Source organism: Curcuma longa, chromosome 15 (genome assembly GCF_044706935.1).
Source record: "Curcuma longa cultivar G26 ecotype Majalengka, Jawa Barat chromosome 15, ITB_CL_G26_1.1, whole genome shotgun sequence".
In the NCBI taxonomy this organism is placed as follows: domain Eukaryota; kingdom Viridiplantae; phylum Streptophyta; class Magnoliopsida; order Zingiberales; family Zingiberaceae; genus Curcuma; species Curcuma longa.
Genome location: NC_133875.1, coordinates 7612274 through 7629206, shown reverse-complemented (window position 1 = coordinate 7629206; position 16933 = coordinate 7612274). Strand labels below are relative to the sequence as shown.

Here is a 16933-nt window from a genome sequence, read left to right as displayed (position 1 = left end):
GTTCATTAAACACACATAAGTTAGTGCATGACACTAATTTCAAAAGAACATCTCCCACCAATATCAAGTCACTATTTTTGTCTTTGTAAGTGATGACATATTCACATCCATTGAAACCTTCTTTTCTTGATACTTCTCCTGCAAGAGATATGAGAATCAATAATTTGTAATAATAATTATTGAGAAATACAAATACATATTAGTTTATGATAGTAGCAGCGATTAACTCATGCTTGCTTACTTAAGGAAAATCATTTGAACAAGCTATGCAAGGCTTCCCTGAGCTCCTTGTACTCCTTGTAAACCTTGAGGTCAATCTTCCACAAGTAAGGAGCCCCATCTATGCTGCTAACCTTTACAAACAACTAGGCGACCTCTGTCTCGCCTTCGTCTTTTCAATTGCGCTTTGGCATTTCATCAAACAACTATCGATTAAAAAAAATAAAACCACCCTAAAATATACAAAGTTCACATCTTTGATCCGAAATAAAAAAAATTTATTTCACCATAAGGGACACACTAGCACTCCTATGATCGGAGTCACCCTCTAGCAAAGAATCGACGAAGTCGATTTCATCCTTCGGAAGTGCTTATTTTTCACCCCTCATGATCAGCTTCTCCGACGCATTGGAGCTCGACAAACCAAGCTGCAGCTTGACTTTCATGTCGTTTGCTTTCTTTCAAATCTCAATTATAAATGCTACTGACCTAGAACCCATCATGAATCGATCCAAAACTCTAGCCTTAATATCAAATTGTCACCGATTTACTATATCTCTTTAGGGCGCTACACGAAGGCAAAGAGGACGATAGAGGAGACTCATCAAGACAAAGATGAAGGAGAAGGGTTGAGAGATTAAGTTTATTTTAGCAGAAAAAATAAAATGCTTCGGAGTTTATTTCAGATGAATAGTAAAAAGGAAGGGGGATATTAGGAGAAAGAGAAATATGATTTAATCAATTCAAAAATGTGATACATATTTTGAATAATTTGTAAAATTAAATACGTGGTTTAGTAAAATATTAATTTTTTTTATTACAAAGCTGGGCTGATTTTTTACATGGGAGCTTGGTGATACTTAGATGGTAAATAGTATTTTGAAAACTTTAAGGGGCAAAATGAAAACTACTTAAACCCAACCCAAGTTATGACCCGCCCGAAGTATTTGTCTCGACCCCTTCGCTTCCAAAAATTCCCACCGCCTCCTCTCTCTGCATCTTCAACACTGGTCATCGCTACTTGCGGCGGGCAACTCTCCTTCCTCGACGGATCGAAGCAGGCAAGTTTCCACAATTTTCCCCAAGCTTAGTCGTTTTCTCCATCTTCACCACCTTTCTTCAATTTCGTTGGTACTCCAGAACACAGGGAATTCTCCTGAAGCCTTTTCGCCGGAAATAGATACCGAATGCTCATAGATCTATTAGGTCGTGGGTTAATTTACTTTTTGAGTCGTTGTTTTTTTTTCGGCGTACCTTAGATTCTTCGCACGGACGGAATTTGGTATTGTTAGATCTCTTTGAAAATGCATTCGAGGGATGGAATTTTACGCAATGGGATTTAAGGGTTTTTCAATTGGTGGTTGATAAGAATAAAAATTCTTACTTCTTTCGCATTTTTCGGTTCATTTGATGTCGAAGTTCGTTTGGCTTAAATGAAGTTTTGTGATGATTAGACAATGCAAGTTCTCCCAATCCCTCGACTTGTTTGAGTTATGGAACGTTTGGATTCTAACAATTAGACTGAGTTTTAAACTGGCAAGTAACAATTTGAATTAGGTTAGTTCTGTCAGGTTGATGGTTTAATTTTACAAAGTAGCATGTATAAGTTATATATAGGTTACACGTGAGACACCCGTTACGATGATGGCAGGGTGATGTTAGTTAGTACCAAAAAGACATGGCTACGGGCAGAGCCTCTTACTAGAATGGTTCCTGGCTATCTTTGAATGAACTCAGGGATTCAAGTAGCCTATGGAATTTCGTTTTATTTTTGATCCAGAATCAGCAATGCCATCTATTTTCAGTAGAGATTTATGTGGTGTTGCCCTTCACTCTGTTGGATTATACAATAAGGTGAATCAATCTTCGAAAATTCCTCACTGCCGTGGATGCGTGCATTTTTTTTTTCACACGTGGGCAATGACTAACAGGCTTTGATCCATGTTAGTTTGCACCTTTTTGCATCTCTAATAATGGTTGTTAGTGATTCCTTTTCTATCCTTTTTCCTGTGTGTTATGGAGCAAATTTCAGAATAAAACGTCCTACTTGCTTCATAGAAGTTAGAGGGTAGTGTTGCTCACTATTCCACAGTTTTTGTTATAGAGGATTATTTAACCTTCAGTCAGAATGCTAAGGTGACAAAGAAAAATTTTGGATATTGAATATTGCTTCTTCATTTGCTCTTCTTATACCCGTTTCTCTGTTTTCTTATTTGTTGCTGGTGTCAAACACCTTGTCATCGTAGGAAATTGCTTCCTGGTTATATTTTCAGATTGGGATTCTTGATCAACTTTCAAGATAGGTGACAATATGCCTTTGACCTTCTTCAAACTCTGATTACAGTTTTTTTTTCAGAATTAGTTGCTAGAATCTAATTCCATCCTCGGAATCTTGAATTTGGTTTCGTTAATATCATTTTTGTTTGTAATTTTTTGCTCGATGAGTAGCAATCACCTTCAATTGCTACTCACTTTCATCCTTTTACATTTAGTTTCACTATTTTTTTCTGTATCTTTGAAACTTTTAATGTTTGCAGCTACTTGGGCCTTCAATTTGTTCTGTTCTACTCTCAAATTTGTTCGCATATACATCACATGCATGTATAAAGAAGAAAAATTGAGATGTGGGCCTGGAATAGATCATGGTTATTCACAAAGAAGTCCATAACTGGAGCTTTGATTGGTATAACAGTGTCTGATCGATATGCAAGCATTACTACTATAAGAGGCAGTTCTATGCATCCAACATTTTCAGCTTGTGAAGTTGGTTTTTTTGGACTTCTTAAAGGTATCTTTTGTGGAAGCACTATATTAAATCTTGTATATTTAGTAAATAGTTCTCACTAATTGTACTGCCTACGCCCAGCTGATATCGCACTTGTTGAAAAATTCTGCCTGGAAAAATATGAATTCTCACGTGGGGACGTGATCATTTTCAAGTAAGTTCCACAGATGGGTTCCATCTGCAGGTGTTTAGCTTGAAGTACTTTTCTTTGTTCCAAGTTACTTTCCCATCCATCATTTTCCATGATTGTACAAGCATGCCTGACGATCTAGTATGCATAGTTAATTACTTTTTAATTTCTACTCTAATTGTGTCTTTTGTTTATGGGTAGATCTCCAACTAACCACAGGCAGACTTTTGCTAAAAGATTAATTGCATTGCCTGGTGACTGGGTGCAAATTCCAGAGTCTTCTGATGTTCTTACAATCCCGGAAGGTCATTGTTGGGTTGAAGGTGATAACGCTGCGCATAGTTTTGATTCACGATCTTTTGGCTCTGTAAGTATTTGACACTGAGATCTATGACAACTGGGCTTTGCTTTTGAAGCTTGCTCTTCTCTATGCATGGGATTTTTTATTTAGGTTGCACATCTAGATCCTCTTACTTATCTCTATTCTTTCCCTGTACTGGAGATTCAACTTGGAACTTAAAACATGAAAGTGGTTGTGGTCGTTTGTCCTTCAGTTTTCCCTTAAGAAAAACATTGAAGCATTAGGGAATTAATTCAAATATATTATAATGAAAGTAAATAATGTTGTTGACCATGAAAGCATGTTAATACATTATTTAGCTAACCAGTAGCTTTATATTGGAGTTCCAACTAATGGCTCTATAATTCTAATTTACCAGAATATAATCTCTTTTCAAAATAGTTTCTTACATTATGTATCCTGTTTATTACTTATATAAGCAGGAAATGTGGTCTTTTTACATAATAATGTTTAAGGTAGCCTACCTTTTCAGCAGAAATTGTTGTCGTTAGCTTTTGATGTAAACTTGAGCATGTTCATGATGGGGCCGACAGGAAAAACTGTATCTGGAGAGCGTACATGGGCCTTAAAAGAATAATACTTTTTCCATATGCTATTACTCACATCAATTTTAAATATACTAGTGTGTCCCTTACAGTGTTGGGCACTTGGGAAATAACATAAAAAGAAACTAATGCAACAAATATGAGAATCTATGATTGATCTGTGGGCTTAATAGGAAAGATAATTATATATATACACATGCTAAAATCCTTGGGCAATTATAGGTCCATTAGATGATAAAATGAGATAAAATGATTAAAATGGTAGGTGACTAATGTACTCTATCATTAGACTAGTCAAATCTATTGAGTTGAAGGTAAGGGATATTGAAAGAAGAAAGACAATTTTAATTAATGTAATAAAAGTAATTTGATTGTTATGATTTTTTATTAGTGCTATAAAATTGTACAGAGAGAGTGCAATGGACAAATAAGATATCAACTTGAAATAGTTGGGATTTACACTGCTCAATGATGTTCCCTAGAGAGTTGTATGCAAGATACAGACTGTAGAACATTAGCAATTATCCTGAATGTAGATAAGCTACTATTTGACTGTCTTGGGCTAATTACTTTAGAAATTTGGGCATTATAGAAATCCAGCTTGGATTGAAACACTTTAAAGATGATCCTGGAGCATGCATATATGCTCAACTCACTATTGGAGGTAGGTTGCTTATTGCCATCACCAGCCAATGACTATAGATATTGGACATGGAAGTTTTAAGTCAACAAACTCTTCCATTTTCTCCAATCAAAATGATTGGTAAAAAATTTAACCTTAAAATATATTGGAGAATATCACACACAAGCAAAGTCAAGGATTGCTATCAAGAAAATCTAAAGGTCTGATTGCATCGTATGATGACCAAATATCTCAGGACATCACTGAGCGAGTTCTTATGAATCTGGATTAACAAACTCTAGGTTTAAAGAGTTGAACAATAATTATGCAAAGGTAAATCTTCTAGAATGTTTACATTGATGATAATTTGGTACTAAAATTCTTCTGTGAATTCTTGTTTCATTGATTTTTACCAATGTAAGAATCGAAATTATACTTATTCATTAATGTGAGTTTCATTATTTTATATTTCAATTTGTGTTCTGGTGTCAAATTTTAGCTCTTGGAAGAGCTCTTACCGCTCATACTGTACTGCTGCTGCACCCTAGTGAACAAATGTCTTTCAAATATTTGACAGAGGCAATTTGTTGAGATTTGTTTTTTCAAACTATAATCAATATATCCCTTTTGTCAGTTTTATAAAATGTTGTCTACATACTGCAATTGTTATGCCTCCTTGCTACCACATTATGATGTGCTAGATTATTGATTCAGAATACACACAGCGGAAGAGACTGAATCATATTGTTTGTAGCCACTTAGTTCATCATAGACTAATACTTTTGGACTTGTAAGCATTTATTGATATAAATAATAAAAAATATTGTAATTGATGGCTTATGCTTGCATAATAAAGAAGAAATTATTCTTAAAAGTTATGTATTTAAAGCCAATTGTTTTGAAGAAAAACCAAACATAATGAATATGTGCAACTTGTATTGCTAACATATGGGCATAATAATTACCTCTTCAAGTTCATTTTCATCACTCATGCATCTGTTCAGTTAATCAAATGTTTAGATGCTTCACATGTTCTTCATTGGAGTATTCTTATCATGAATAACTCTGCATTTATGTTGCAGATTCTGAAAAAAGGATTAAACTATTCTCTTTGTTTTAGGAGAAAGGGGTTAAACTGAGTGATCATGTCACTTTTTTTTAAAAAATTGTGTTGTTAATACTATGCTTATTGTTGTTGATTTTAGTGAACCAACTATGAGTATGACCTTTTCGCTCCAATGAACACGAATGACTATTCTTTACCTCTGGTGCAGGTTCCGTTGGGGCTGATTCAAGGGAGGGTAACTCATGTTATATGGCCACCCCAGAGAATAAGCAAAGTGGAAAGAAAAACGGCAACGGAGAGATGTTCACCACAATGATTTGCTTTGATATGAAAATTCTACCCATTTCCAGTTATATTTGGATCATTGGTAAAGCTGTTGTACGATTGGTTCACTCATTCATCAACAATTTTCGCAAATAATGGGATTTTTATACCTTTTCGTTTTCTAACAATCTTACAAGATCCATTTTCCATGAGTTTCTTAGAGAACTTACTTTTTCGGTCACGCGTTTTGTTACTCTACAAACTGTATAGGGGGTGGCCACTCCCAATGCCCAAGTCTCATTTTGATGTAAGAATTGCATGGATGAAGTTTTCAGTTGAACTTAATGATAGTCCCCATTAGGGGGTGTAAACAAAACGAGCATGCTCATGAATTTTTCAAGTCGGTTTGAAAAATATTTGATTCATATTTAAAATTATCGAATTTGAGTTGAATTCGAATATGTTTGATAATTTTATTTTGGTTGAATTTAAATCTATATTTTATTTGATTGTTCGTGAGTCACTCACAAGTTGGACTTGGACTTGAACTGAACTCAAATTGAAATCTGACAAACCCCAAACTAGTTGACTGCCACAAGGTGCATCTGTTCTGCCTCTTGCCTTACTTCTTCAAACAAGGCAGATGATAAGTATCTCTCCCCCAAGCTTGGAAGAACGTTCTGCGTTGCAAAACCAAATGAGGTTATCTCTGAGCCTTATGAAAACTCACACAATTGAGCTAGTATCTTTCGTGTGATGTTAACTTTAAACAAGAAAAGTTACAGTTGCCCATTCCCTTGGTTGGATTAGTGAGCTCTTAATTGGCACCTAATGAAGGGTGTTGTTAAATCATGAATCACAACGTTAAGTTCTAACAAACGGTATGAACTCAAGAAGATTCATGCGTAGGATCTAGTTAACATCAAATTTACAACACAAGCAAAAAGGTAATCGAAAAGATGATGGCTAAGATTAAATGTGACCTGAATGCAACGGAATTATAATAGTCTCAGTGTGAAATTTGATGATCTTAAAAAGAAGAAATAAGAGACGGATCTTTTATAGGAATTGAGGTGACAATGCCATATTCTTTTCACTAATGAGAAATAGAGAGATCTCAAGTTATCCAATTCTACAGGGACCATGTCCTATATATATATAGTAGCATATCCGATTATGTTATCAGCCCATCTTAATAACAGAATATGGATTAACTAATTTTATTCATATAAATTCACATCCAATAACACAAATCCATAATTAATATTAATTAATCACTTAATGAATTTGTCTATAATGACATAAAAAAATCTATATGTTACAAGATAATATGTAAGTCCATTGAGATAAAATTCAATACTAAAGATTCTCATTGTCACCCTCCTCGGGGCTTGTGCATGATGGCATTGTTAGCACAAGTTTGTAGCCTTTTAGTGCAGCCATAAAGGAAAGTCCAATGCTCATATTTCCAGATGTGGACTCAATCAGTGTGGTCTGGCAAGTAGTAGAGCCTTTGATTTAAATGATCATAGAGTAAAAAGAATTATATTATTAGATTTTCCACTGCATAGCAACAAGTATGAATTTTTTTTTGGCTATTTAGTAGGAAAAGGCTTTAATCACATATGCATTCTTTACAACAGAAAAAGGGCTTTAATTTTCATATCACTATCACAAAAGACAAAGAAGACAACTGTTGTTTGTTATTGACTTCGAGGGCCACAACTTTTCCAAAGATGAAGTCTCCTTGCTAAAAGCATATTTATTCTTATGAACATGATCTATTCCAAAGGCAAGATGAAATCTCCTTGCTAAAAATATATAAAATGATCTATTCCAAAGGCTCATGTCTGTCGTCAAGTGCTATAGAGATATTCGACATCATTTGGTCTATGATGTAAGATCTCCGCGGTGGTTTGAGGGCGTCTAATGAAACCCCTTAAATTGTACATAAAAGACACCAAAATTGAGAGAACTGAACCATTATCCTAGTAGCCTAACTATTAAGTCAACAACTATACATTTATTACTAAATAAAGTCATCGCAATCTCTTTCACTTAAATCTTGACAACCTTGTCGACACACAAAGTCTAAATCATACCCTAGACTCGTCTCGAATCAATGGTATGTTTACCCGTTCCAATGACAAATCGACCAACATAGGTAATCATTTCCAAATGGAATACCTCTCCTTTTCTTGGACTAGACTTCCCTGTCATAAATAAAATTATGATCAACCATTACTATGGATGACAATAAAAAATATTAGAAATTTTAAATTGTCGACCTATTTTTATGAATGTGAAAGTTACTTTGAAAATTTTGAAAGAGTACTATTATGAACTAAAATAAGTCTTATATATACCAAATTTATATTCACCCCTCAACTAAACTCTCTAATTTTCAATTATGATTATTAATATTTTAACAAATTATGTGTTTTTTTTGTGGATCTAACCTTGTCTTGTAATTTTTTAGATGTCCTTGTGTGGATAAATTTTTAAACAAGTATTAAATATTAACAAGCTGTGAACTTTTATACTTCATGAATGTATATATTGGTCTTAAATTTGAAGGAGATGAAGCATAGACATAAGATATTATCTATATCGAGCATAATTTTATATCTTATACTATGTTGAATGAAATAGTTGAAATATATCATTTTGATAAATTACTGAAACTCAATATTATTGAGCATAGATAATATCTCATTCCTTTGTTTCTTCTCTTTCCTCTTTAAACCTCTAATTTGTCATTGATACTATACATTTAGAGTGTCAACACAATATTAGAATAATATCTTTTCAATCAAAGATTGAAAGTACTATGACATGACTCAAGATTTTGAACATTGGCATCAAATAGTATCGAGTTTCGATGATTTATTGAAATGATGCATTTTAATTATTTCACCTCGTACAATATGAGATTTTAAACCATGATTTTAATACTTGCAAACAAGATTTATTTCTCTTTTTTTATTTTCTATTTTTTTTCTAATTAATTTTTCCTTTATTTTCAATTTTTTTGGTAACTAAAATATAATGGCCTATATACCTCATCAGTTTTTATTTTTTTATTTTGCAAACAAAGTTGTATATAGATATGCTAAATTGTTCAGAAAAATGAGAAGAATATTTTCGTTTATGGTATCAAAGCCATAAAAAATATATTCCTCTTCGTCTTCCTTTATCTTTATTGTTGTTCGAATGATGAGTTCGGAGACCAACATGGATAAGGATGTGTCTTCGTCTTCCTTTACCTTTATAATGCATTACAAACACTTTGGTATCAAAAAATATAATCCCAGTAGCTACATCAATTAGATATGCATTATGAGGTCGATTGGGGTGATTTAGAAGATAATATGAAATTTAAGAGACCTAGAAAAGAATGCTTATACGAGTTTCTAGTTGATCTCAACTAAGAACTTGACGAGCTGTTCATGGGCAGATTCTTAGCCGAAGACCTCTTCCTCCAATTGTGAAACCTTTGTAGAAGTGCAACATGAAGCAAGCAGGTGTCAAGTCATGTTTGGGATAAAAAAGGATTCTCATGAAATTTCTATGAATGAGAGATTTATAGACAACCATGGATTTGTTGCAAAAAGAAATGTTAGCTGATCTATTGAAGATCAAAAATTCAATTTACGTTTGTGATGCTTTCACTGTAATAAATTTGATCATACTCGAGAAAGGTATTGGGACCTCCACAAGAAACTATAGATGCAAAATAATTGAAATAGAGTCAATCTAGAGTTTTCCAAACAACTATAGAGAAGTCTGACGAATCAACCAACTTAGGGATGTTTCTAAACAAAGATTAGTTCCAATAGTTGTGTAAACTATTGAATCAGCAAAATACAAATAACTTCAACAGTTACCTTTCCTGAAATTATCAGCCCCTCCTTCAAAGCATCTTCTATCATGGCCACAGCCAGCCTGAAGAGTTTAAGACAAATTAAACAAACATATAGAAGAAGACGATTGAGAATTGCCAATTAGATTCATATTTATTAGATTAGGTCTATAGATATATGAAGGAATAACATCAATCATACACAGACCTATCCTTGACACTAAATGAAGGCTGGAAAACCTCCAGCTTTGCTTCAATCTGAGCATGGTAGTCTTCACATACTTTGTTCACATGTGGATAATAAATTTTTTCACATCAGAAATGTTGGACAATCTTGTTGTCGGAGATAGAGGGGAATAATCTGAATTACAAATGAACTTCAGACTTATCTATGAGATGACCTAAGCTGGTAATCTCAGACTATCAAGTAGGCTCTTGGTTTAGCAGAGCTGATCTGAGCGCTTCCTGAGTGTTGCAAGGTCAGTTGCCTTGATGTTTTTCAGAGCCCAAGTGGGATGCTGAGTTCGAGTGGAAAGTAGAGTTTGAGTGGGAGGCTGAGTCCAAGTCAACAGAGCACTCCAAGTGTCGATTTGCTCGAGTACTCTCGAGTTGCCCGAGTACTATGATCTCCGAGTACTCTGAGATGAGTTGAGTGCTACCTAGCCCGAGTGGGAAGTAGAGTGCAGAGTCAAGAGAGCGATGCTGAGTTTGGAAGTTGTGTGCCCGACTACTGACTGTCGCCCGAGTGCCAAGTGCTCAGGATGGAGTTTAGGTGCTCGGGAGAGTACTCCTGAATGCTCGAAAACTGAGAAGTCAAGGTTTGCGCTCAACACAGTCTCTTTGAAATAGATTCACCACACCTCCAACTGTGTTTCAAGGTTGTCATAGGTCGTCTGTTTCTTAGGATATAACGACAAACTGCAATCCCCACTAAGCACTGGTAGTCGTGGCAAACTAAGAGGTACCTAAATGTTGTCACACGTATTCTGCCGAGCAAGAGATGCATGACAAAGAGAGCAAGGGGAAACTCAGGTGGAAGGAGATTCTCTTCTTTTTCGTATAGCTTTCATTTTTTTTTCTTGCTAAAAATTTAGCCTCCTTATATAGGAGCATCTCCCCTTTGGCTGCATTAAACAGTCGAGTAACTCAGATCAAAACGCTGTCACTGACCATTAATAATCGGTTGGTTACAGATTCACAATTAATCGTCTGATTAATTCTTTCATTACACTATTGAGCAAATAGAAAAAAGAAGATTAAATTGGCAAAATATTGGTTAATTCACTTATATAAATTTTACCTTGACCGGTTTGACATTCGACGCGCGCAGGTAATGCTCGCACACGAGTCAACTTAGTTCATTGTAATCCGGGGCCTTGGATTTGCACCCCCTGCGTACCCACGCATAAGAGAGAGTCTCTCCCCATGTATTTGTTCATAATACACATACTTGTGAAACTACATAAACCAACTATTAAGCTTTGAAACTTTCAATGTTGGACTAAAGTTTGATTCACAATAAAGTCTCCTTCATCCATTCCACCTCTTTGTCCATTCACATTTCTAACAATCTCCCACATGAATGGAAATACAGTATGTGATAATATTCAACAGTTGGGTCAAGTATAGGACAGATAGGTTTTATCCTTTGAACCTTCCCTTGTGAGGATATATTTGTTTACTAGTTGACGGTAGACATGATATCCTTGAACTATTCTGCCTGTCTGTATAAACATTGACATATCTCATCTAGGATTCTCCCTGATATAAATTAGTTCTCATGGGTATGTTCGTTCTTGGCCATGAACACGCCTGATTTTGTGAGAAGTTTTAAGAATTGTGCCTCCAATTCTCTTCGAAGTCACCTCACTTCTTTCTCACATAGGTGATCTATTTCACGTACTCTACTGAATCATTAAAAGTCGTGTGCTTAACCTTTAAACCTTTTACTGATCCATTGGGTCGTTGCCATAGTGAGCTACTTAGCCACTGCAGTTAGGTTATCCCTTTGAACCTAGTTCGTGGGATCTCTAGTTTGCATAGGTTGGGTTTCCTTTGCACCAACCTTCCTCATCAGCATCAAACTCATCTCTCATAATGAGCTTGCAACTAACTCTCTTTTAACCCTTTTTGCTTAGCGAATTCACAAGGTTATCCTTTGGCGTTATCCTTTGACTTTACATAGTCAACAATAATAACTCTCATTGAGAGTAGTTGTCTAATGGTATTATGTTTGCGACCTATGTATCTAAACTTGCCATTATATATATGACTTTATGCCCAACCAATTGCCTATTGACTATCATAATGTATGTAAATTGTAGCATAAATTTCGATCATCTAGGAACATCTTCTAATTAAGAATTACCGTAGTCATTCAGGCTCTTCACCACATTTGTCAAGAGCTACAAACTCAGATTCCATTGTGATCTGGTTATTACGATTTTGCTTAAAAGATTTCTCTGAAATGGTTACACCTCCCAAAGTGAATACATATCCACTTGTAGACTTAGAGTCTTTTATGTCAAATATCTAATTCACATCGCTGTATCCACTAAGTATGTTTGATAGTTTAAAAATTAAAAATGAAAATTTAGAAAATTTAGCCACTAAGTTAGAATATGATATTACATGCTTACGACAGAAAAAAATTCTTATTCTCAAGGGTTAAATTGGTATGTGAAAAATCACAAGGGTCAACTTATAGGAAAATTTTTAGAAATTATGTACCCCAAAATTTTTAATTAACCCGGTAGATAGGAACCTATTTTGAATTCCTAAATCTGTCTTAAATTGATTTTTTTTCAGATATTGACTAACATTATGTATGTGCCATTTTTTTATAAATTCAATATAACTGACCTTTAGCATAAGAAAAGTGTGTTACGATTTCTCCTCAATGTATAGATATGTCAGCTATATACTTGAAATCTTTCAAAAGTTTTTGAACATTTTTTTGAATTTTCATGATTTTTAATTTAAATTCAAAATTTAAATTTTAAAAATGAAATAGTAATTTATTTTCTCAAGTCTAATTTTTCTAGACCCAGATATAGTCAAAGGAATTCAGTACAATTTATTACCAAAATTTTTAAAGTATTTTTGAATTCTTTTTATTTATTTTTCAAAAATTCCTCTTTGTGAGTATTAATTTTATTTTAGGACTTAGCAAATGAATTTAAAGTTGACAATTTTTTACAATCTCAAATCTCTATCCTCGACCTCTACAAAAATTTTCAGATTTTTCTAATAGTTTTTTAATTTTCTATGAATTTTATAATAAAATCTTATTTTTAATTTTCAAAATTCTCTAACAAAACATTTTGACCCGATCCAATTTTTTTGGATCTATACATCATATGTTGACTTTGTCAAAAAAAATTTGAATTTTTTTAGTTAATTTTGAATTTTAAAAATTAAAATTTTCATATTCCTTAATATGTTAATTTTTGAATTTTTTTTTACACAAAAAATCAATTAACTCCAAAAATTTTTGTATTGTTCTCAAAATTTTTACTTAACTTTCACAAAAACTTTCAAATTTTTATGTTAATGAAATTATTTTTTTAAAAAATTTTTTAAGTAAAAATGTCATTTTAAATTTGAAAAATCCTTGGCAACGCTAATTTTTGAAAATTAAATTTTGTTTGTGATCTACTGTGTATTAATTGAACACTTAGAATAATTTTTTAAATTTTTCTGACTTTCTATTGCACTTGTACAAATTTTTTCTTCCCTAATTTTATATACCCTATGTTTGCTGTGATCAAAGGGGGAGAGTAAGCTGAGGTTCAGGGGGAGGTTATAGTTCTAACATGAAATATTTTTTTCATGCTTAACCTGTTTATTTAGTTTTATTTATTTTTCTTATTTTTTGATTTAACCCTAACTGAACCTGCGTTGATGCACATCAAAAAGGGGAAGATTGTTGGTGCCCTGGTTAGTTTTAATGTGATCGACCAGGTTAAGTTAGGTTATGTGTTGTTCTATTCTCTCTGCTAAGTGTGCAGGAACTTAGGTACGGAGGAAGTCGAACGTAAGATGTAGTAGACAAGAAGGATTACGCGGTGTAACACCCGGATTATTTTTCCCTATTTTTAGGATTTTTAATTAGATTTAAAATTCTAATAAAGGTCCTTTAGTTAAATGATAGAAGGGAGTTTGATAAAATAAAATAGGTGAAAAGATTTGTCTTTGCAAGACGAATCCAACAAAATTTGTTTGGGTCAATTTGGAAGTCGTTTGATGGCCGAACCAAGCGAACCAAAATTTAATCCGGTTCGATTTGAGAAATTAGACCCGGTTTAATCGGGATTTCTTAATCCCGAAGTTAGGAGTACTCTGTGCACTCCTTTTTATTTTTCGCCCGCCTCTTCCTCTCCGCGCGACCCGCGCCCCACCGAGCCGCGTCCGCCCGCGCGGACTGCGTCCGCCGCCGCCCGCTTCCGCCGGCGGAAAACCTCGGAACGGACCGAGGAGAGGGCTATAAGAGGAGGCCGCAAAAGGAAACCCTAGCCAACCTCCGCCTCCTCCTCTTCCCTCTGCTCGCGCGTCCGACGCGACTCGCCGCCGCCGCCGCCAACTTCCCCTCGCAGCCGCTGTTTTCCTCACCCCGAAGCCAGCAACGAAAGCCCTCCGCCTCCCGCCTTCGAGCCGCCGCCGCCGCCGTCCCCTACGTTTCCAGCTCCCCGACCGCGACGCTGATCGTCGCCAGCCGCGTGCCGAGCACCAGCCGATCACCACCCTGTTTCGCCACCGACGCCGCTCAGCCCGCCGTGAGCCCCGCCGCCTGCCCTGCCGACGTCGCCGACCGCCGCCGCCGTCCAGCCGCCGACGCCTTCCCTGCCCGCCGTCACGCCTCCGAAGAAGCAGCCGACGCCCTGTTCTGCCTTGTTCACGCGAGGAAGAAGATTAATTAACAGTTAAGGTTAATTAATTAAGGTAAGTTAATTAAAGGGTTTAATTAATTAATTAAGTAAGATTAATTAGCTAATTAAGGTTAGTTTAATTAAGGTGGTTAAATTATAATTGTGATAAATTAATCTGATTAATTAAGATTAATTAATATGTTAATCAGATAATTAATTAATTAAGTAGGTAATTAAAGATTATTTGATTAATGAAATATGATAATTTGTTAATTAATCATTAATGATTAGTTTAGTGATTAATTAGTATATATTTAAGGGAATTGGTTAGTTCATTAATTAAGATAGATTGATTAGCTTTAATTAAGTTATTAATTGGTTATTAAATTAAATTAATTAATGGATTAAGTAATCTAGTTTAAGGAATAATGAATGAGTGTTAATTTAATGATTAGACGGTTAAGTTTTAGTTATGATTTTTGCTAGGTCGTGCGAAGAAGGCGCTAGAGCACCTCGGAGAAAGTCTTCGATTTCACAAACCTTAGCATTTAAAACCTAGTGAGCAGACAAGGTAAGTACATCTCTCACCTGCAGTATGAGTTGTTCCGTTATTTTCTTTGCTCTTTCTATAGTATGATTTTATTAAAAGCATGCATAAAGTTCTTTTACATAGCATGTATAAATTGTTTCCTGTGTTTTTCCATAAACATGATCTTGTTAAAGTATATATGCATGATTTTGTTAAAGCATACGTAAATGGTAGAATTGCATGATATAAGAAGTATAAGAAAGATATTTTACTTTTAAGAGGCGGGTATCGGGCACAAGGTTCGCCCATAAGAAATGCAAGACATAAAGGATTCTGGGCACAAGGTTCGCCCACAAGGAAAGGAATCCAGGGCACAAGGTTCGCCCATAATGAATTCCGGGCACAAGGTTCGCCCATAAGAAAAGGAATTCAAGGCACAAGGTTCGCCTATGTAAGAGATGTCTGCATTGATACCTCGCTGGGCCCAAAGAAGGATGTTTATTTATTTTCACTTATATATAGTATAAGTTTTCCCCATATCATTTACCAGCATTTTCTTTCATATAATAGCATATGTTATTACGAAGTTTTCTATGGTTTTTGTGAGTTAGATGATGTACTTACTAAGCGTTGCTTATAGTTTGCATTCCTCATATTGCAGATAAATAAAAGGAAAAGTTTTAGGAAAGAGGAGGCAGCTGGAAAAGTGTTTGATGTGTGGTGTCGGCGGAACCGCGGAATAAGATCAAGAATTAAATAAATATTTATTTTATGTCCAAGAATTTATTTATTTCTTTTGCTTCCGCATGTTAAACAGAAAAAGAAAAGTTTATTTGAGTTATTTTATTTAATAAGTAAAAGTTAAGGAAAGTTTAAAGTACGTAACGTCTCCCTATTAGTATAAGAAAGAGGGGGGGCGTTACAAATGGTATCAGAGCAGGTTCCGCCCTTCCGCCACACTCACATCAAGCATCGATCCTGCCGCCTCTCAAGTAAGAAAGTATACATAGGTTTTACTTTCTTTTATGATTAGTATAAAGAATGATTCTTAAGTTAGATTGCTATGTTATATGAAGTTAAATGTTGGGTAATGACTCAAGTATATGAGCAAAACATGCGAATTGCAAAGATGAGAATGTTAAGGTAAATGTGTACATGATGGAAAAAAAAAAAGGAATTTCCTCCTAAGAGAATAGAATAGCTAGATATGGATCTTCTATTTGAATAAAAGGCTACCTAGTTTGCATCCATGTACCTTGCCATCAGAAGATGACCTTGATTACAAAACAAAATACTCCTGGAGCCCTTTCAGACTGTAGGAATTTATGTAGTTGCTTGCTTCTTGATGGTCATAGCATGAGTTCTCTAGAAATTGATTGATCATGCTAATTGATGACATACTATCATTTATGTTTTCATGGATTAGTTAGTGGATCTCCTAATGTGATTTATTAGCCTAACATTGGGTTTTATGAAACGTAGTTCTCTCTCTCTCTAAACAAGCTACTTCTCCTGAGTTTGGAAATATTGATGAAGATAAGCTTTTAGCTGTACAATTCCTTTAGTGGTATCACCATTAATGATAATGTCATCCACATACACAATAAGAAAATATGTGTCCTTAACTAAGATATAAGGTGGTTAATTAAAAGAAGGAAGAGATAGCCTTAGCCATAGCTTAG

General features: G+C 34.8%; 1 protein-coding gene across 1 annotated transcript; it reads left to right on the top strand.

Moving 5' to 3' along the window:
* The first annotated feature begins 1195 nt into the window (after positions 1-1195).
* On the top strand, positions 1196-6316 carry LOC141846649 (uncharacterized). The gene is made up of 5 exons (XM_074734691.1): positions 1196-1280; positions 2757-3007; positions 3086-3158; positions 3336-3501; positions 5937-6316. The coding sequence occupies exons 2-5, from the start codon at positions 2842-2844 to the stop codon at positions 6042-6044; spliced, it is 513 nt and encodes a 170-aa protein (XP_074590792.1). The 5' UTR covers positions 1196-1280; positions 2757-2841; the 3' UTR covers positions 6045-6316.
* The last annotated feature ends 10617 nt before the right edge of the window (positions 6317-16933 follow it).

Excerpts from the sequence above, each read along its gene's own strand:
- LOC141846649 (XM_074734691.1), top strand. The coding sequence starts at position 2,842 with ATGTGGGCCTGGAATAGATCATGGTTATTCACAAAGAAGTCCATAACT. Across the intron at positions 3,159-3,335 it reads GGGGACGTGATCATTTTCAA|ATCTCCAACTAACCACAGGC; the intron begins GTAAGTTCCACA and ends GTTTATGGGTAG. Across the intron at positions 3,502-5,936 it reads ATTCACGATCTTTTGGCTCT|GTTCCGTTGGGGCTGATTCA; the intron begins GTAAGTATTTGA and ends CCTCTGGTGCAG.